The sequence below is a fragment of the Ruditapes philippinarum genome, unplaced genomic scaffold, assembly GCF_026571515.1.
Source record: "Ruditapes philippinarum isolate M1 unplaced genomic scaffold, ASM2657151v2 ctg4184_1_1_1_1, whole genome shotgun sequence".
Classification (NCBI taxonomy): Eukaryota; Metazoa; Mollusca; class Bivalvia; order Venerida; family Veneridae; genus Ruditapes; species Ruditapes philippinarum.
In genome coordinates, this window is record NW_026853368.1 from 107,297 (window position 1) to 129,454 (window position 22,158).

General features: G+C 32.1%; 1 protein-coding gene across 3 annotated transcripts in view; it reads right to left on the reverse strand.

Annotated features, from left to right (window-relative positions):
* Positions 1–3,463: 3,463 nt before the first annotated feature.
* LOC132736655 (uncharacterized) overlaps positions 3,464–22,158 on the reverse strand; it is an 80,069-nt gene continuing 61,374 nt past the window's right edge. For 2 of the 3 annotated variants that reach the window (XM_060723842.1, XM_060723843.1), the window contains exons 11-26: positions 21,566–21,725; positions 20,069–20,227; positions 19,544–19,600; positions 17,291–17,443; positions 16,207–16,278; positions 14,756–14,992; positions 13,945–14,052; positions 12,936–12,977; positions 12,053–12,160; positions 8,701–8,994; positions 7,769–7,942; positions 6,627–6,668; positions 5,421–5,537; positions 5,082–5,192; positions 3,926–4,107; positions 3,464–3,602 (exon numbers count right to left, since the gene is read on the reverse strand). In XM_060723842.1, coding sequence (XP_060579825.1) covers positions 3,555–3,602; positions 3,926–4,107; positions 5,082–5,192; positions 5,421–5,537; positions 6,627–6,668; positions 7,769–7,942; positions 8,701–8,994; positions 12,053–12,160; positions 12,936–12,977; positions 13,945–14,052; positions 14,756–14,992; positions 16,207–16,278; positions 17,291–17,443; positions 19,544–19,600; positions 20,069–20,227; positions 21,566–21,725 — 2,064 coding nt within the window. In that variant the 3' untranslated portion in view covers positions 3,464–3,554. The remainder of the gene's footprint in view (positions 3,603–3,925; positions 4,108–5,081; positions 5,193–5,420; positions 5,538–6,626; positions 6,669–7,768; positions 7,943–8,700; positions 8,995–12,052; positions 12,161–12,935; positions 12,978–13,944; positions 14,053–14,755; positions 14,993–16,206; positions 16,279–17,290; positions 17,444–19,543; positions 19,601–20,068; positions 20,228–21,565; positions 21,726–22,158) is intronic. The other variant, XM_060723844.1, reaches the window with a different exon arrangement.

Consider the following 22,158-nt stretch of genomic DNA (forward strand, 5'->3'; position numbering starts at 1 on the left):
ACGCACTAGGAAAAATATTACAGCAATTCAAGCTATATATCCTGTCATAGGGCTTTCTAAGACCGTATCGAAATTATATGCATAGCATATATTTTATCATTGCTATGCACACACGAGCAGTAAATCATTTTTCTTGTATTTACATGTATATGCTATATACCATGTCAGCGGACTTCACAACACCGCATTGAGATTGTATATATATGTAACAGTATTCATATGCATGCGCGTGTACATAGTGATGTTTTTGTATTCATATTCTAACACAAGTAAGGTAGGTAAGCATTGGAAAAAAACTACGTTACAATGTCCTAACAAATCAGGTTTTGGGCGTCCATCCGTACCCAATGTTAAGAACTATGATTGGCTAGCCCGGTTTTTACGGCCTAGGTCCCACCAAAACAAATCCCCAACCACAACCGATATTTGTAAGGTTTTCTGCAGTTTAACAGTATGTACATCATTATACCAACTTAATGCTGAAGTTAACTATTGGTATAATCCCTAGTTGGGAAGGACGCATACATTACGATGTCATCTAATTTGATACCATAATGTAAACATGAAATTTTGCTTAGACACAAGATTGGAAAGCATAATCTATGTCATTGTCTCGTGTTCTACGGAAGGAGTTGTAGGGAAAAAAAGGATTAAGACTTTCAACTATCATTTATTACTGAAATTCAGTCAAGTACAGCTTTGTTCATAACTGCGTCCCTTTTCTTCCGTTTCTGAAAAAGGAAACATTTATCATTGTATTTTAAAACTCCGAAGCTTCTTTATTCATCGTTTTATTTATGCCATCTTTTAAACTGTAAATAAACGCAATTATTTCCCTTTTCAAGATTGTTTGATGTTATTTCAATAATAATTAGATTGTACATTTGATATAAGAAATATATATAAACAATAGAAGAGCTTATTATCGGACTGATCTGCAAAATAGCTAAAGTATTAAAGATTAAAATCTGATCTGGTTAAATGAAAAAAACAACAACAAAAAAAAAAAAAAAAAAAAAAAACAAAAAAAAAAAAAAACAAAAAAAAAAAAAAAAAAAAAAAAAAAAACAAAAAAAAAAAACAAAATAAAAAAAACAACACCAACAAAAAACAACAACAGCAAAGAAACACACATCAAAACAACAACAACAGCAACAAAACATGAATTAAAAAATATATATTGACCTTATCTTTTTGCTCACATACTTTGATACTAACTTTACTTTACTGAACATTATTGTTTACTCACAGCACGTTTACAAGTAGTGTACGTATATCCATATTGTTTTCACAATAATGTGCACAAAGTGGTCGAGTGGCAGATTTCTTCAGAGGTAACAGGGTCTCCAAATGTATTTAACAGAATATCTACAGGTTTATCTATTTGTAATGTGATGAGTTTGTTTTATTCAGTAGTATGCGTTGACATATTTCCAAAACAATGAAAAGTAATAAATAGGGGTGATAAAATAATTTCATAAAAAATGTTCCTTTTTGAATATTGAATATAAAATAGGAAAATAAAATCTTGAAACTGATATATAAAAAGTACATGTTTTTTTCATTTATGTAAAAAAATTATGCCATTTTTTGTATTAAAAAGCCATGTAGATACAATGTACCGAAAAGCAGAAGGTCATAATCTTCTCAGATGTCAGAGATGTGGTGCTGGATCATGCGGAACCCCTAAGATGAGGATTAATTAACGGACAATAGAAGTTTTGTAACATTAAAGACACATTTTTAATATTTTAATACCATACCCGGTGAAAGTGATAACAATTCAATCTTTGCAGACTTTGAAGTGGGACTTCATGAGGGCTATGGGAAAAAATATGGCCGCATTTCTGCCATGCAAGATGATTGATTCTTGAATTCATTGTTAATCAAGTTAACATTATTTCAAACATAACAGATAGTGAATGATATCAACATAAATTTTAATGAAGCATATTCGTAACGATCTCGTACTGAATACAGACAATTTGTGTAAAAAACATAAATACCCCCTTACATTTTGATACTACATGACACAGATATTTCATGTTTTCCATTTCGTATCTTAAATTTTTATCAATGTTCGTGAAAAGTGATGTCAAGACTAAAGGTTCAAGTAATAGAAGGAGCATCGAAACTCGAGACTATCTGATTTGTTCCAAAGGTCGTAGCTTCCAAGTATAAATCGGATTGTCAAGTGCTTTGATGTTCTTTCTCTTTTGTATCAAAGGCATAAGTCAAAACACTTTCCCTGACGTCACAACCTGAACTCCCAGTATAAATGAATAAATGAACCAATGTAAAGGGTATGGATGGGTACATTGAACTGTGGTACGCTTTCAGTAGTTAAATCTGACATATTAACAATAAAAACGTCTTTACACTATGATACAATGTAAAGAGAGACGTCATGTTACACATAAACTAGTATCAGTCGTTTCAAAGGCATTTAATAGGTCGTTATGAAGTTTCATAAAATGTTTGTAAAATTAAATAGATAGCCGGAATCTGTAGGTTTAGTTTAATAATATTCATTTCAACTCAATTGCGAAACAGGTTTTTGCGAGTATTCACCTCCGAATAATTCTTCTCACCAGTCTAATGAAACAATATGGTCGTGTCCTAATTAGAGCTCAGAGGAGTTATTCCTGAAACAACTAGGTCACCACTCCTCTCAAGAATGAGATGATTTCTGAGTCAATAGGTGTAGGATATATTCAAGTTCCTTGCTCACAGACACGACGGCTTGCCCCTGACGGGTTTTAAACTCGAGCGGCCAATAATCTTTTGATTACTAGTTCCTTATAATAATGTGTTAACCACTCGACCATGCCATCACTAACTTGCCTTGAATTCTCTCGAATATTAACTATTGCACTATTTAACTATGCCTATCGTCATGTGTAGTTGTGTTTTGTTACAACTTAAAACAATGTCATGAATTAAATATTACTTACTGACACAAACTACTATAATTACCAGAACAAAAAGAAAAATATTCATTTCCCTATATGTTAGCTGGTTTTCATGTCGCACCAGCAAGGTCGTATGATGAATGTCAAGCAATACTGGTGGAGAAAGACTTCAGGTGCCTTTGCCTTGCACTACTCTCAGCTTAGTAGCACAGCCACCATTTCCTACGCTAGCTTCCTTCCATTACATATTCTAAAGTCTTTTGAAGAATTTGGACCCACATCAGTAAGAGGAAAGTGATTTACATCCAACGCTCCCGTGTTATTTTTGGTTTCTGGCTACTTTTTTAAGATAGGGGGGTCTGTGTTACCATTGAGGGTCATTGACCATTGACAAACATTGGGTGAGTGTATTATGTGTTTCTTTGAGAGTAATTTATGCCGTTATGTCGTGTGACGTAATAAATGTTTTAAATCTTAATAATATAATTTTGCCCAAATAAGTTTGTTTAAATTTTTTGGAAGACGTATACATTTGATTGTCCTCTTAAACCATTTTAAATATCTATTAAAAAGAAGATGATTGCAAATTAACAACTATCACTTTCAAATATCTTAATAGCATGTATAACACGAAATCAATTTTCAGTTAAATACAACTTGATTGAGGATTTCATCTCTTTTCTTTCGTCTCTGAAAAAGAAAACACTCGTTTAGTATAATGTATAAATAAGTTACATTGTTCTTTAAACTTTTTTGTTAGTGGTCTTTAAATGTCTCAAAATAAAATTAAACGCAATAAGCTTTAACTTTTCATTACAAGAAAACTCGTTATCGCGCTGAAAATAAATATTAAATACACGTATAAAAGAAATCGTAAAACGTGTGTGGAACTTACGCGATGCTAAGCATTTTGAAAAATAACGAATATTTTCAATTATTGAAAATACTACATGTTGAATAATATCGGTTCAATTAATTATATACTGAGTTAAATTCTATAAAATACAACTTACAGCAGGTAGACAGTTAGATCCAGGGAAGGGGTATCCAATGCACTTATTGGCACAATAATTTCCGCACAGTTGAGCCAAAGCTGAGTCATTACAAATACAAATTTCATTCTGAAGCTGTTCACAGATTACTTCAGACGTAACAGGGTCTCCACATTTATTTAATTGTACATCCACAGGCTTATCTAAGAAGACAAAATCAGTCAAAGATCGAATACATGGTTGATGTCGGGATAGAAGAAGATTTATCCGGTTCGCTGCAAAAGTGAATCTCGGCTCACCAATACTCTCCATCATACACTTTCTCGCTCATCGGATATAACTTCTCCATCCCAACATCAATTATGTATTTTCCGTTTTCTGACATCTTCTGAAAACAAGTCTAAGAATTCCGACAATCATATGGAAAAACAATAAATCCATTATATATCATTTGGATAATAATTTTTGGATTCAATTTTAACTTGCATAACTATCTTTGTAAAGTCGCATTAGGTAAATTAATATTATGAAGTTTCTTTTTATAGATTCGTAAGGAGAAAACACATAATATTCAAATGCGTTTTTTTTTAGTTTATATTAAGGTACTTTATAGTGTGGAAATTGATATCGGACATTTAAAGTCAATAAAAGTGAGATTATGTGAAGTACAATAAGAGCACAATATGCATTTTGTATTCATTACCTGAACTCGTGAAACTAGATATTAAATTTATAAGGTATTATTCCATAATGATTAATATCGGAGCGTTACATCGTACAAATGGTTGAATTTTATTGGTTTTCACTTTGAAAGGTGTGAAATGATTTCTTTTTTGGTAAAGTTTAACATCAAGTCAATTGTAAAGATCAAATGGCGATTTTCCAGCTTTTATGGTGGAGGACGACCTTAGGTGTCCCCTTGCATTTTATCAGTCATGAACAGGCACTTAATTAAAATCTTCCTCACATAAGAAATGAGAACATGAACTATAAAATTACAAAAACAGCGGGACTTGAACGGCAGTGGGAAGGGACAATGGTTTAAAATCGACGACATAATCCACTCGGACGCGGACGCCCCATAAAATCAATATGCGTATCAATACAAAATTACAAAGATATCGATACATTTTCAATGAACTATTTCACGATGACATAAGAAAATGAATATACTTACGGTCACATCTTCCACACGTTTGCCTGCAATACTGAATTGCATATTCGTCTTTGCCACAGAACAAATTCTGAGCATCCTTTGTAGTGCAATTTAGGTAGTCCCAACAAGTATCTGATAGAAAGGTAGAAAGTTATATACCTCTTCTAATTTACTCTCAGAGAACCCTATCATTTGAATAGAGATGAATTAAAAGGAAAAATGTAAAGTAAATACTTCAATGGATTTTTAAGGATTATGAGCTTACTTATTGCAAAATGTTTATTTTGTTCAATGTTCATTATACTAGTATTTACGGTTAGATACGTTTTTACATTAAAAAATAGTTAAACAGCTAGCTACCACACAACCGGCATGATCTGCGACACAAATTCCATGCAGTTTGCTTATCTCTACATACTTCAGAAAGTATATCTGGTATGGTACACCCGAGAGCCTTTGGATCATCTTCACAAAGATCTGTTATTAATTATTAAATAATTAGGTAAGATATTAATTTATTAGACATACAAAGCTCGTGTTTTAAAAGAACTAAGTAGAAGAAATTTATTAAGCTTTTAAAGTATCGATTTTAATGTATCGAAATATTATCTTTATATCCTTTGCATAAATCTAACATTCTACAACAATTTAGTAATGTTAAATGTAAACATTGTATGATGATTAACAAAAGAGAAAGATAAGTAAAACATAAGTAATGGTTTAAATTATTTTTTTTAGATAAATCTATGGATCCAGACCAGCCTGTGGTATGCTGTTCCCTTTTACAAGTAGAGAAACTAATAGAGAACATCATGGATCCTGATCAGACTGCGCGGATGCGCAGGCTGGTCTGGACCCATGCTGGTCGAAAACGCACTATGTTGGGTTTGTCATGGCGCGGCTCATTTATCTGTTAACCAATGTTCATGACCAACTATCTATCATAGCAATGAAACTTAAAACATAATGCTGCATAGTGATATTCAGGTTAATGTGTTTACCCGTCTCTGAGATGGGACAGCATGTATGATAATAAGGTTATAGTCAGTCACAGTAAACAATCACTATAATAACAATAATTTGACCTTAATAGTCAATATTATTTATGACTGAAGATCAGTGTGAGTCTTATCAGCACAAAACTAAATCTCCATTAATTGTTGTGTCTACGTATGACAACAATTCATTCATAAATAACAAAGTTATAGGCCCCCTTTGGTATATATTTTGGATATTTTCTAAGCTAAAAAGATGAACCGTTATGCCAAATTTAACTAAAAAGAGTTATGGAACTTGACACACATGTGGGTGCACTGTAATGTTGCATTGATATGTCATGTTTGTCTCCATATATGAATAAAGTCTATGTTCTAACAACAAAGTAACTGCTAGTTACATTTGTGAGGCCAGACTAAATAATAACATTTGGTTAAATGAATATAGACACCATCTATATAAAAAAACAGGACTAATAAATAATAATAACAAAAGATGACAACAAGTAAGAGATAAATAAAACCAAGCTAAAAAGTCATCAATATATCCTTAACTATAATGGAAGCATACCTGTCTGTATCGTCGTCATCTGAGTAGTCCTTGTAAACATTTCTAAAGAAAGAAGTATTGACCGTGATGAATTTTAAACAGTAAAAAATGTCTTTTATGAAATCAAAAAAAAAAAAAAAAAAAAAAAAAAAAAAAAAAAAAAACCCAAACAAACAACAACAACATAATTCAACTTTATAGGTATCCTTACAAGCAATCAAGAGTACATCAGAACGTCAACCGCTGCAACAATAAAATATTTAACACAAAAAGCAGACGAAACCTGAAAGGGGTGAATGTGGGCTCCGCGAAAAAATGAACGTATAAATGTTATTATTTTGCCTTCGTTGAAAAATGTCTAGGTTCCTACCCTAACCAGTTACAGCGTTTTTAAGTATCAGGAATGAATCTTAATGAACAAAATGAGTTATATGTTTTGTAAAAATCCTTCAGAGTTTTAAAACACCAGGAAATGAAAAACACGGAACACAATTTTCATACTCTAAGGAATTTAGCCAAAAATCGTTTAACTTACATAAAAAATGTGTAAACACTTTCATACTTTCATACTTACGCTGTAGACAAACATGTTTAGTTCATACAGATGAAAGACAAATATATGTTTTGTTTGATAGAAGACTTAAACAACAGCTTCATAAATTTTATCGGAATTATGCAGGTGTGATATGATCATCTGATATGATTAAACTGTGTTTCTAATCTGTCTGGGATGAAATAACATGGACATTGTTATACTTTAATTGAAGCTAATTATATAGAGGATATTTCTTTGTTTGTGTGTAAGATAAAATTTTATTTCATCGAGTAAGCTTTCAAAACAGTGTTCTCACAAATTATTTTTATTACTTTTGAAATTTAAGTTATTTATCGATTTCATCTTTGCTTTTCTCTGAACAACCATGCCAATATCAGAATTGCCAACAAAAAATAAAATTGAGGTGCCATATGAGGAACATTCTTTAAATGAAGTCTCGACATTTAAAAGTACATGTATCGAATAACATTTTGATATTTTTTTTACTGTGAAATTATCAAATATAATTTTCATGGATAACTCAATAATACTCTCAAAATCATAAAACAAAATCTTCATAAACTGACAATTAACGAAATAGTGTAGATATAAAGGTTTTTGAAATAACCTGGACACGTAGACTGAGTACAAACATTAATGTTGTATGATACATCTCCCTGACTTTGGACACAATCATTGTCAATTCCCGTCGAGCAATTTCGAAATCGTCTTTGGAAACATGCACCATCCTGCAGCTCACAATCCCAACTTCCCCATGGTGACCAATGAGGCTTTGCAATAGCTTTATTTGTATTGATTTGAACAGAAAAATTAGTTTTTTAAATATGGCAATTTACAGAATAGCTCTATTGCTTTTTCAAAGACTTACTTAAAAATTGTTAAGTTTTGTAACTACTTCCTTGAAAATAAAATATGCATATGGTTTAATGTTTAATTGAATGTGAGCATAACACGGTGATGAGCTTAACCCTGAACATGCTGAATATTTTAAATGGACTTGTCCCACATCAATTTTTGGGATTGTTCATTATCAATTTTAGGGATATCAATTTGAATATTTAAAATTTGTCGGCCAACAGTGTAGAGCCTGGTTAGCCTGCACGGATGTGCAGGCTGGCCTGGCTCTATACTGGTGGCAAAGACTTAATGCTTTCGGGTCCAGCACTTAAAGGGTTAAAAGAAAGGACTATCTATATCATCTACAATATGTTAGTTCACAAGCAGGAAGTGATATTGAACAATAGCCCTGCTATACAATCACATTGTTACATATTGGAAGTGAAACATTCGACATGAAAACGCTTTATTATATTAAAGTAGATAAGCATTATATATAGTAGTAATTAGATATTAAAACTTTTAGTATGGAGAAGATAAATAAAAACAAAAACAAGAAACAAAAAATAGATAAATAAACAAACAAATTAAAGGAAACAATAAAAAACAAAACAAAAAAAAAACAAACAAACAAAAAAAACAAAAATAAACAAAAAAAACAAACAATAACAACAAAAACAACAGCACAGAAATATGAACAACCTGGACACGTTGTTTCCATACACAAACCAATGCTGTATGCCTCTCCTCCCTGACTCTGAATACAATCATTATCATTTCCCGTAGAGCAATTTCGAAATCGTCTTTGAAAACATGAATCAGACTGCCGATTACAAACCCAACTTTCCCATGGTAACCAGACAGGTTTAGTTATTGGTACGGTTGATTGTGCCAATGGCGAAGTAGAAGTTGATATGATAGTTGAAGTTTTAAAAGTTTGTGGCTTGGTTGTTAGGAATGTTTTTGCAGATTTGGTAGAAATGCCATACAACACATCTTTATAAATGAAAAAAAAAATGAGTTTTGATTTTTATAGACAATTACTATAGTTGGTAATAAAAGTACAATGTCTTAAACAAAAACTATAAAAAAGTATATTTCACACATAGCTTCGATAAAGTTAACTTTTTCTAGGGCAAAATAAATATCAGAAATGTCATTGATATAAAAAGTTGTGATACATGCTATTATTCATTTACCCTTTACCACATATATACGCGAAACAACGCACTTTCGACCCCCCCTTTTTTAGGCCTCAAATAGTGAAAAATTGTCCTATTTGGGCCCAAACATAAGTTTTCGTTTGAGAAATGTTGCTTAAAAAATTGAGCACTTTTTCGGCGCCGCCCCCCATCCAAAAGATACATCAGGGGGTTGCCAGAAGGGAGATGTGCCCCCTTCTGTTAGGGGGGTTTGAAAGGGGGCGGAGTCGCCCTCATCGGCAAGAAAAATTTGGACTTGTGAGAGGCTAAAAATGACCCCAGGTGGATCATAATGTAACGTTTAACGCTGAAAAGCCTTTGACTCTATCTCAATCCCTTGAGCAGTTGCAGCACTTTGAAATAAATTTTGATGGAAAAAATCGAGGCAAAACAGTGATTTTTGGCAATTTTGAGATGTCCCCTCGTTGCCATGGTAACATGAAATTTAAGACTGAGCATGTCGTTACAAAGGCAATGGTCCAGTCAACATTTGTGCCAAGTTTGATTAGTATTGAAGCATTTTTCATAGTTTCATAGCAGTTTGAACTTGTAACAGGAGGCTTTTCAGTGAAAACGGCCATTTTTCACAATATGTTCATGGGGGAAAGGGTTAACTAAAAAAATTATAAATGTTACAAAACAACAATTTTCACCAAAATTAGGCGAAAGACCACATGTTAACATGGAAAAACTAGGTTTTAGGCGATTCCAAAGTTTTTCATCATTTTTTTTAACCCTTTACCACATATATACGCGAAACAACGCACTTTCGACCCCCCCCCCTTTTTTAGGCCTCAAATAGTGAACAATTGTCCTATTTGGGCCCGAAACATAAGTGTTCGTTTGAGAAATGTTGCTAAAAAAATTGAGCTCTTTTTCGGCGCCGCCCCCCATCCAAAAGATACATCAGGGGGTTGCCAGAAGGGGGATGTGCCCCCTTCTGTTAGGGGGTTTTGAAGGGGGGCGGAGTCCCCCTCATCGGCAAGAAAATTTTGGACTTGTGAGAGGCTAAAAATGACCCCAGGTGGATCATAATGTAACGTTTAACCAACGCTCAAAAGCCTTTGACTCTATCTCAATCCCTTGAGCAGTTGTAGCACTTTGAAATAAATTTTGATGGAAAAAATCCTGGCAAAATAGTGATTTTTGGCAATTTTGAGATGTCCCCTCGTTGCCATGGTAACATGAAATTTAAGACTGAGCATGTCGTTACAAAGGCAATGGTCCAGTCAACATTTGTGCCAAGTTTGATTAGTATTGAAGCATTTTTCATAGTTTCATAGCAGTTTGAACTTGTAACAGGAGGCTTTTCAGTGAAAACGGCCATTTTTCACAATATGCTCATGGGGGAAAGGGTTAACTAAAAAAATTATAAATGTTACAACACAACAATTTTTCACCAAAATTAGGCGAAAGACCACATGTTAACATGGAAAAACTAGGTTTTAGGCGATTCCAAAGTTTTTCATCATTTTTTGTTAACCCTTTACCACATCTATACGCGAAACAACGCACTTTCGACCCCCCCCCCTTTTTTAGGCCTCAAATAGTGAAAAATTGTCCTATTTGGGCCCCAAACATAAGTTTTCGTATGAGAAATGTTGCTAAAAAAATTGAGCACTTTTTCGGCGCCGCCCCCCATCCAAAAGATACATCAGGGGGTTGCCAGAAGGGGGATGTGCCCCCTTCTGTGAGGGGGGGGGTTGAAGGGGGCGTAGTCGCCCTCATCGGCAAGAAAATTTTGGACTTGTGAGAGGCTAAAAATGACCCCAGGTGGATCATAATGTAACGTTTAACCAACGCTGAAAAGCCTTTGACTCTATCTCAATCCCTTGAGCAGTTGCAGCACTTTGAAATAAATTTTGATGGAAAAAATCGAGGCAAAATAGTGATTTTTGGCAATTTTGAGATGTCCCCTCGTTGCCATGGTAACATGAAATTTAAGACTGAGCATGTCGTTACAAAGGCAATGGTCCAGTCACTATTTGTGCCAAGTTTGATTAGTATTGAAGCATTTTTCATAGTTTCATAGCAGTTTGAACTTGTAACAGGAGGCTTTTCAGTGAAAACGGCCATTTTTCACGAAATGCTCATGGGGGAAAGGGTTAAATAAATAGTTATAGAAGACAAAACATTATTAACCTTTTTTAAACAAGTAAGCTTACAATTTACAACATACATTTATGTTTCACAAAAAGTTATCTCCACATTTAAAATCGTAATTTATTTCAGATTTTAAATATGAAGAGGTGACGGCTATAATTAGTTATGTATGGAGCTACTATGGTGGCATTTTCGACTTTTCTTTTCCAATGCACATAATTCATTTTAACGAAATATTAAATTGTTTTTACGAAGAGTATTCGTTAGTACGAATAATAATACGTTCTTACAAAATAATAATTCGTTATTAGGCATTATTAAATTGTTTTTACAAACAAATAATTCGGTTTTACGAAATATTAAGTGAAAATTATTAAATATTAATTCTTTTTTACGAAAAATTTATTCATTTTTACAAAATAAAAATTCGTTTCTACGATAGATTTTTTAACGAATATTATTTGAATTCGTATTTACGCATTAATATTTCGTCATTAGGGAAATAAAAATTCGTCATTACGAAATAATATTTCGTTTTAACGAAATATAATTTCGTTTCTTTACGAAATATAATTTAAATTTTTACGGATAGATATTTTGTATTTACGAAATAATATTTCGTAAAAACGAATTAATATTTCGTAATTACGAATAAACATTTCGTTAAAACGAATAAAGTCCCGGAAAAAGGTGTGTAAAATGTCACCTAAAGGGTTCCGTAGTTCATGTGTAGTTATGGGTTTACTTACTGCATTTCCTGCAGGTTTTAGGACACAATTTAATGGCGCCATCAGGGTCCGCACATATAATACTTTGAAGTATTTCACAATTGGCATCAGTGTTATCGACGCAAATATCTGTATCATTAAAGATAAATACTACATGTTTCACAAAGCAATACGTAAAAACTACAAAACAAATGAAATATGCTCCGGGTAAGCAAATTCTAATTGCCTAGTTAAGTTATGTATACCAAACTTACCCCTCATCATTATCAGTAATGGGTTTACTTACAAGTGAAATACCCCAGATCAATTAATTCTCCATTTTGTAAATTGTGTGCGATTCAAATCGCACATGTTTCACATATTTAGTTACTAGAAAAGGTAGGAGATTCCGTTGCTGAAATAATTCGTTAAAAGTCTCTCAAAAGCTTAATATGACATGAAAATACAACAATAGTATTTATATAGATCATCAATCAAATAACTTAAAGATTCTGTGACTCATTTTTTATGGTTTTATATCATAGATATAATATTCAAATGAAGATTTATCAATATTGAAAGTTCCAAAAAGCATTATTTGTAAACATATTACTGAAAATTACATTCAATGTTAACAAAGGGAGGTAATAAGAAATTTGTTTTCTATAAAGTCTAAGTCACATTTTTCAATAAGAAATAAATGGATTTATTTTAATGATTACATGTAATGTTGACAAATATTTGCAGCACATACACGTATATTACATTTTGTTCGATGTTTGAAAATTGTTTTAAAAGCATAATTATATACATACATATGTTTATAAAATTTCACTTAAGTGTGGTAACAACCTTAATTACAACATACAGAATCTTTAAGACAGTTTTAATAAATATGTGTTATAAATTTATCTGATATAGCTACCTGCCGGTGGATTTAGTTTTACAGGGGGCAGCAGTCCGAATGCTGAAATGAAGCAAAACTAAGTCTAAGCATTCATAATGTAATATAAAACCATGTCGATTGTTTTGTTTCAATTAAATGATAACATAAATATGAATCTTTAAATTAATTATATTAATAGAATCTTAGAAATATTGAGATAATGGCCGTAGCAAAATAAACGGACGACGTTTTGAACACGCGTAAAAAATTTGTGAGTTACTCCTAATTATAGGTGGATTTTCTACATTGATTGCCTTAATGTATCAACCCATACCCCTACTGCATTATCTCCTCTTTGAAGGCATTAACTACTGTCAGCTGCATTGAAACTACACCATTGAAATAGTTTATATTTGACGAGCCCCACATTTTGATAAATTTCATGGATATTTTAAATTAGGCTCTTTTAGGAAATTGTCAAACAAATGTTTTAAATGGGTTCGGAAAGGTAACATTTTTATGCGTATTCCAAACAGTTTGAGTAAAACAATTATTTCGCTTGTGTGATTTGTTATGCTATAAGTGCACAATGATCAATAGGGAAGCGTGTACATAAAAGATATGTAATAAATTACTTACAGTTTCACATTTCTGAGCTCTTCTCATGGCAAAGCTTTAGTTCAGGAATATGTTCATGATTACAATTCTTTATAGTGCCCATGGTGTGTGGGGAGGGGGTCATATCTTTCCATTATGAAAATGGCAGTCAACAACAAAGTTAAGCGTTTATCTATGTACATTCAGATATATTACACGTGCATTATCAGTGAAAGACTTCCCCTGATAACATTGGAAATGGCGTGAAGGCTCAAATGGAAATTTCTGTTGCGCTCAAAATAGAGTCTGTTAGAGTAACCTCACGTGATAAACATTGCAAATGGGGTAAGAGTTTTAAGTGGGAAGACTATTTCCCTCTTAGTTGAGTCGGTATAAATGAAACTTAAGCACAAGGCTAGAGAAAATGTTGAATATATGTTGACATACTTACTACACATATCACACGTTTTCGGGCATAATGTGACGCTTGCATATTCATACTTGCATACAAAATGCTGAACTAATGCACAGTTAGTCAATGGGTCATCTCTACATTCATCTAAAATATATTAATCAGCAACATGCGTATTAAACATTAATATCGTATTGAACATTGATAACCTGTCAAGGCTCTCAAATATTCGAGAAATTTAACTAGTAAAATTGTTTTTTCAAAAACTCCTTTAGATTATATAGGAATTAAGAAGTGTACACGTTACAGAAAGGACCTTAAAATGACTTAACTAACGTTAAAATGGGAGATATGTCTAGCTTTTACAATAAATAAATAAATAAATAAATAAATAAATAAATAAATACACATGTAAATAATCAATAATCATTATTATAATTACAATGGACGTAATGGACGCGCTGTGTATCGGTAAAAAATAAAGAAATATAGAAATTATCAATTTCTTTATATAAGAATTACATGATTGCCATACATCTGCATGGTCCAATCATTTGTCAAACGCACAATTGCAATTTTGACTTTCATACGCACTTTATACCTACTACGAGGTATTATATAGATTGCTATATGCTTACCACTATATTCACTATATTCACTCGTCGGGCTTCATATTATGTTGTATGAGTAAACTATCGAACTATCAAAAATTTATTTCAATTTATATATATATACATATACAACAAGTCATTCTTATTTTAAAAATAGTTAACCAAATTCGTTTGACAGTTAAAAAAGTACATAAACCATGGACAAGGTGCAACACATTAAATACAATAAGGAAACTTACGTGGACATTGTGCTACATCACACGCCTTTAAATCAATACCGTTATAGCATTGAGGTGTTCCGGAGTTTTTGGGATCACGACAATAGTTTTTAGCATCCGCTACAGAGTTGTTTGGAAAGTTGACGTTAGTGTCTCCAGTATGTGCAACATAATTTGTCCAGGGTTTGCATGTATTGTTTTTCTTATCAACATGGACAAATCCGTCATATTTTTGGCTTTGATTGGCATAGAAACATTCTAAAATTGTAAATATAACATTAAGATGGAAAACAAATATATATGTTAGTACGGATATAGATATCTGGAAGCCTTAAAAACAGCAAAATTACATGAACATTGCGGACTCAGTTTGATTGAGTGTGTACATGAGGGATAATAAAAAAGTGCAACATCCCTCACGCCCCGCTCTCCAAGCACCTGCCTGAGCGGTACTCAATTCTCAACACTTCAGTGTTGGACTCAATGATTCCGAAGGACTAGAAAAATATGACAACACTGAAAAGAAACACGGGCAACATTTAACGGCTGCCACATTTCACTTGACACCTGCTGTTGTGATGTATACCTGATTTCTTAAATTTTGCTTGAAAGGAGGTTTCTTGAAGACACCTTGCAATGAATAGATTTGAAAGTTTAAGATTAGATTTCTCACAATTAGGAATGTTGTGAAATATATGAATGATTTTTATTTCTGTATACATGTATATTTGCTGCACATATCTTGCACGTAATTGAGATCATTGTAATATATTCATGGTTCGTATGAATTCATAAAAATTGTATTCCAGTGCCATACGAACCCCATCAAAAACAATTCTTATGGCTTTTGATTTCGGTCTTGATATGTAGTAAAATATTGTTAATGTAACATTTGGCATGGTATTTGTTTTTGTGTATCAAAATAGTGTGCATTTATCATGGTTTTAGTGTTTAGAAGCTTCAATATTCCCCGTTTTGTTAAAGTTATTCAGTATAAGTAAACTTACTTGAATCATTATCATATTAAGGTAGACCATAATTAACTCAGGGAAAAATTAAAAAAATAAGAATTACCTTGCTTGTGTAAATGATTATGTACACTGCAATTGTTATGGGTAAGAAGTGTGTCCACTTTTATACAATTTCATTGTTTAGAAATACAGATATTTATTTTTATAATTTCATCTATCAATCTAATTTTAATCGGATTAAGAACATTATATTACATATTTTCTGTAAGATCCTCGTATAAAATTGCATATTTCTATATTCCAATACATTACTAACATATCGTTTATATGTATGTAATTTGAAAGTTGATACAGAAATGATGTTACTTTTTACGACTTATTGTACAGCGCTACAACTATTTTATGAGAGTTATAGGCGTAATTCCCTCCGAAAAGTAATGGCGAAGATAAAAAATTATAAATGACTTTCGCAGACTCAATATGCTTGAGTATACAACTGACCCTGACAAAAAGGAACTGGACAAAACTCCCAATCAAAGGTATCTGATGTGTAGCACCATGGAAAACCTCGATCTGGAACGAAAAGACAAAAGTGTGACAAAATGTGTTCAAGTGACTGACCTAAGAACCGTTATTTTTATATGAAAAAGAACGGACAATGATGTTATCATTTCTATTTTTAGAAAGGCCATAAACCCTGAGAATAAACAGGAATTAACAACAAAAACTACAGTTGCCATACAATTACACTGGCCGAATATTTTCGAGAAAAGTATCTATAGTTCTAAATTTTGATTTTTTTTAAGTACAAAATAAATTCAAAACGTTAAAAGCAAGGAATGTACACATAATTATAGTAAAAAACTGCTTATTTTCATGTAAACGAATACATCAAAATATTTTATAACGACATTTTATCAAACAGAAAGCTGAAACCATCGTGTGTTGAATTAGAAGTTTTATTGCAGAAGATTATCTGATATGCAAGGAAACATTAAGTAAACTTCATTTTTTTCTTTTATATCAGAATTCCCATTATTTTCATCGCATATCCTTATTGTAATCGACCAAGAATTAATTGATATGTAAAAATAGCTGTTTTAGTAAGTCTCACATTTAATCAGAACAGGATTAATAATTGTGAGAAAGCCATTTATATAAATAAAACATATAATGCCCTTGTATAATAACAATGCAGCGTGACGGTTGTGCATTATACAAACACAGTAAAAAGCGCACTATCGTAAACAATACTCTAAAGGCGCGACAACAAATATTACCCTTGCTTATTGTAAACCGTTCTCTTTTTGCGGGGTGGGGAGCAGTGTATGTAAGTATCCTGTACATGTATTATTCGGTCAAATTAAATACTATTAAAAAATAAATAAATAAGGCAATGCAATTCTTTCTAAAAATTAGCAACTGCAAAGTTAAGTATGCGACCTACACTTTTTCTACAACTTCTTTAATATTACATATGCAATCATTAATCGCGACAAAATACAAATCCTTTTCAAAAGAAAAAAAATGTGTTAACTCGTCAAAACTTTTACACACAATACACTGACAAGAAAAGTAAACTTACTGTCTGGATCCCGGCATTTGTTAGAAGCAGCAGATATTGAACCGTCGGGAAAACCTGTTAGTGTTGGATCTACGTGAGACCAACTCAAACAGGGTTTTCCGGATACAGATGTTGAATATCCACCCATATAGCGTGTACTGTCGTAGAAGCAATCTAAAAGTAAATGTTGATATAAGCCACAGAGTAATTAAGTACAAATCTACTGTAAGTAAATATGCTGATGTGACTGCCCATCTTGCACGTTTGTTAAAACTTTTGGCCGTGGTTTTAAATTAGTTTAATATTTACCCATCTGAATCTCAAGATGCATTTCTTTTTAAGTGGTTATATTTAAACAAAGTGACAACGTCGTTTCTGCGGTAGAATTGTATTGCCAAGTGTCATAGGCACATAAATATTGTTATGAAAACTGTGCGTTGATGTGGATTTTTTAAAGAGACATTGAAATATTTCCGGCTTTAGCATAATTCTACATTTTGAAATGAAATGGCAATTTTTTTGATTTAGAAATATCCACAGATGTGTTCATACGGCGGTTATCATGGAACCTTCAACGTGACACGTCTGTGCTATTCCATTAAAAAAGGCTTTGTGTCCCAACGTTATATAAAGTGTGAGCCCTAAACGAGGAAATAATGGGCAGAACTAAATAAAATGGGATTTTGAAAGGGGACCAGATGTTATGAACTCTAGATCTCACAGATAAGACTTAATAATTCAAGTAAAAAAGCAGTCAATATATCCCAAGGGTTATTCAACATTATTTAAGTAGGAATTTGAGAACCTCCTAAATCGAAAAAGGCAAATAGTTGAAACTACAAAATACCACCACAAACATAACATTAGTGTCGTGTTGAACGATTTTAAAGGATCGGAAATATAACATCTCAGATTGAATCTACGGGGTAACATTTTACAGCCTCCACATGGCACAAACAACGCTGATGTGGCGATAAAATAGAGAAAATAAGAATCCCAAAATGAAAGTCCAAAACGGCAAAATTGAACTTACTTTTAGAAATAAAGATGCCTTTTCCATTAATATCAACAAAGTTTGTTTTATGGGACAAAATACAAAAGACAGCAAGAGTCCACGAACATTTTAATAAACCACGTTTATGCGTTGTTGGTTTTAATGCTGTATAGCCTAAGTTTTATATAGGCTAAATTAAACAATGTTTGCAGAATTTATTTTTTACCGTGCTTTGTGTACTTGTGCGATCTCTTATATAACATATAAGTATTGCCCTTACCAGTTCGGGGTAGATTTTGCATTGATATAGTTTGTGTGGTCACAGGCAAACCTGTAATAAAGGAAACTAAATTGGCTTATAGTTAACGATTTCTGATAAAAGTTTTTACAGTTTTTATTTATGTTTTTGGTTATAAATACTTGTCGGCAATACAAGTGTCACTGTTAACATATACAAATTGAAAATATTGTATTGAATTGTAGTTTGTGGCATGTATATCAATAAGTGTAAAGCTATCACAGTTAATGGCATTACCAGGACAGTACACTTTATATATAATATGTATTAAAATCATTACTGTTGCTAATCTTTTAATGACCTTAGAAGATGTAGACCCGTTCTTTAAAATATTTGTTAAAAACAACCAGTTGACGGCCTATCCACTAGAAATCTTCAAACGTAGCCAAATATACGTAACAAACAATTTAGTTTGATAGCTTGATAGTACCCTAGCTACAAAATATACCTAACCAGAGATATTGGTATATATATCTACCATAATGCAACAAGGCTAGTTTATGTTTCTGGAAATAAAATTGGCGACTTATTGATGAATAAGAATTTTCAAAGGTCATAAGATTCACAAAAAGTTACTTTTGCATTTTTATGCTTTCATATTAAGAAATAAAACAAATATGTTAACGACCTTAAAGTATCGATTGATTAAGACAAATATGAATAAAAATATAAAAAAAAAGAAAAACAAAAATTGAAATATGCTCTTTTCTCTAATTTCGAATTGTAAAGCTGTGAGCTCAAAACAACTACTGACACTTGTATGTTCTGGTGAAAAAAAACAAGGAAGGTAGGCTTGAGTTTTCTGGACAAAAACTTACTGCAAATCGAAAAGAAACAACAAATATTAAAAAGAAGAAAACATTTTTAAGGAATGATTCAATTTACTCATATGCATTTTATACGAAACGTTCAAGTTAAGAATAAATAAACTAGTTTCAAACATGTTTTTAAACCTTTGAGGACAAATACAAAGCTTTTATACCTGTATTACCACTCTGGACGGTTGTTGGCGGTTTACCTGTATTATGACCTGGATTGACTGTTAAACACAAATTAAATAGACATAGTTAGTTTTAGTAGGAAAACATAGTAAACTAAGTGAATTCACTTAATTGATTTTGCGGGCAGGAAATTTCGTGGCTTTGACAAATTGAACTTTTTTGAGGGGTCTTAATTTTGGATTGTCTGTTTTTGAAATAAGCAAATTGCAAATAATAGGAAACATAAATAACATCACAGCAGAGAAACAAATTCGTTGGATCCTAAATTAGTTGACTGACAGAAAAGAAGTGTCTCACGAATATTATGAGTATGCAGTACAACTATTAACTGTGAACTGTTCCTCGTAGTAATAAATATTTCATTCTTAATAAATAAAATTAAATTAGAAGATCAAATCATGAAGTATTATAGAAATTATGTCAGAGTTTTTTTAAATTAATCAGTAAGAAATCATTCGCCACATTTATAAAAGCAAACGAGTGAGGAAAATTGTTTGATCATTTACCACACGTGCCGCAGAATTCTCTACATGCATAATATGAGTATCTGGGGTCTTTGCAAAGCTCTGGCGACTGTAGAATCACAATTTGGCATGTTGCTGGGAATAAATCACCGCAGAAGTCATGTCTTTTCGGAGGTGTGATCAGCTCAAATACATCAACTCCTGTAAAAAATTTCAATGTAATGTTCAATAATCAGCAACATAGTAACTTCAGGAATAGCTAGTTAGCTACCCCCGTGTTCACTTAGAAAAGATCAAGGTATGGAAAACGATCAAATAAATCAATTTAAACACAAAAATTTTACTAGAAATGAACGGTATATTAAATAAACTGTAAAAAATTCTAATTTGCAAAGAAACAACCTTATTTCGGGATAAAATACGATTAAAAGATAATAAATAATAATTGGATGAAAATAATGATCACTTTTAGGATCAAGATCAATATTTCGATCAACTGTAGAATGTACATATGTTGTATAATCCTTAAACACTATAGTTATGTTATTCTAAGTCAAGTTTTATGAAATCAATATTAGATATTGTTTATGTGAAATATTCTTTTTTAATTTGATCATGATTTTGATCTTGATCTTTTAATCTTAGTCAGTATTATTTAAAAGTTAGGGACTATGTAAATAACAGTACCTCTCCCTTTTGTGCATTTTTTCTTTCATGTCAAAACTACGCCCCCTTAAAGCTCCATGCCTCCAGATGAGCCAAAATATTTCAAGAAAATCAATATTGAGAAAAATGCACTAAACTTTCAAGGGCGGTAAAAACATTCAATATCCAAGTTATATTTTCCATGTTATATTGGGTTTTAGACTGATTTTGCAGTATTTTATCACCATATTTCTACTGCGCTACTAAAGCAGTAAAGTCTGTTTTTGAATGTGTTGACCTCATTTTGGTAATTTTCATGGATTGTAAGTGCCGATTGCAATATGTAAATTACTTTATTTGTTCACCTCACATTATATTACTTTTAAATACATTTCCAAAATGTTTATGAAAATTAACACGAACCTGGAGGCGTGCAGCTTTAAAGCTGGTCTTCAATAATTTGCTCGAATAAGGGATATTGAATCAGTTTACAAGTTTATTGACCGAGTAAAACAGAATTATATTATGCGAACCTATGGCCAGTATGATATTATTTTATTTAACGAGTTTAATACATTCAGTAATGAACAAACACAAATATAATGCGCGATTTATCGCATACCAAAATAAAGTCTTTTGCAAATGCACATGAATCCTCTTTAACTGACGCGCCTATAGTGTATTGTTACCATCAAGCGCGTCTTTACACTTTACACTTAGTTTGTTAAACACATGAAAATATTATGCACGGTCGTGAAATACCATATTTACGAAACATGACAACTAGATAAATAAGGAAAGGTGGCGTTCAATGAATGCAACCACCTAAATGACCAAGCAGTCGCACAGTGATTAAAGGTATGTGATAAATATATTAAATTTATTGTCTGTTACCTGAAGATATGTTACTAGACATGCCACAGAGTTCTCGGTTACAGTTACCAACGGAATCCTGGCAGCATTTGCTGCAGTATTTTTCCATCCCAATTTGATCGTCTGCTACAAATCTTTTCTTTCCGACTAAGCTCGGTTGAGCAATTGTTTTGGCACATGCCTGAATTTAAAACACATTTTTTTATTGTTGGAGGAAAAAGTAAACACGCAGTTATAATGAGTGCTTTCCACAAATAGTGGATAGTTATATTTTATACAATTATACATTGCACTTAAAACATGATTTGTATCTTGTTACAAAATACATGTATACTAAAGTATAAGAAGCGACTTTACAAACATAGAAGTTTCAAAAGTTTTGCTACGTATAAGTGAAATGTATAATTTGTAAATAAACGTAAACAAATTGTTATTTCAAGCAGCTTTTTGTGTAATTATGTTTTCTCACATCATTGTTAAATTATAAATAAACATTCATGTGCTTTTGCATATGATAAATGGGTAATACTATTTTGCTTCTTTGTCGTAGAACAGTCTAAATTAGAGAACATAAGAATCCCTGAAGAACGTTCAAAACGGCAAAATTGAAAATG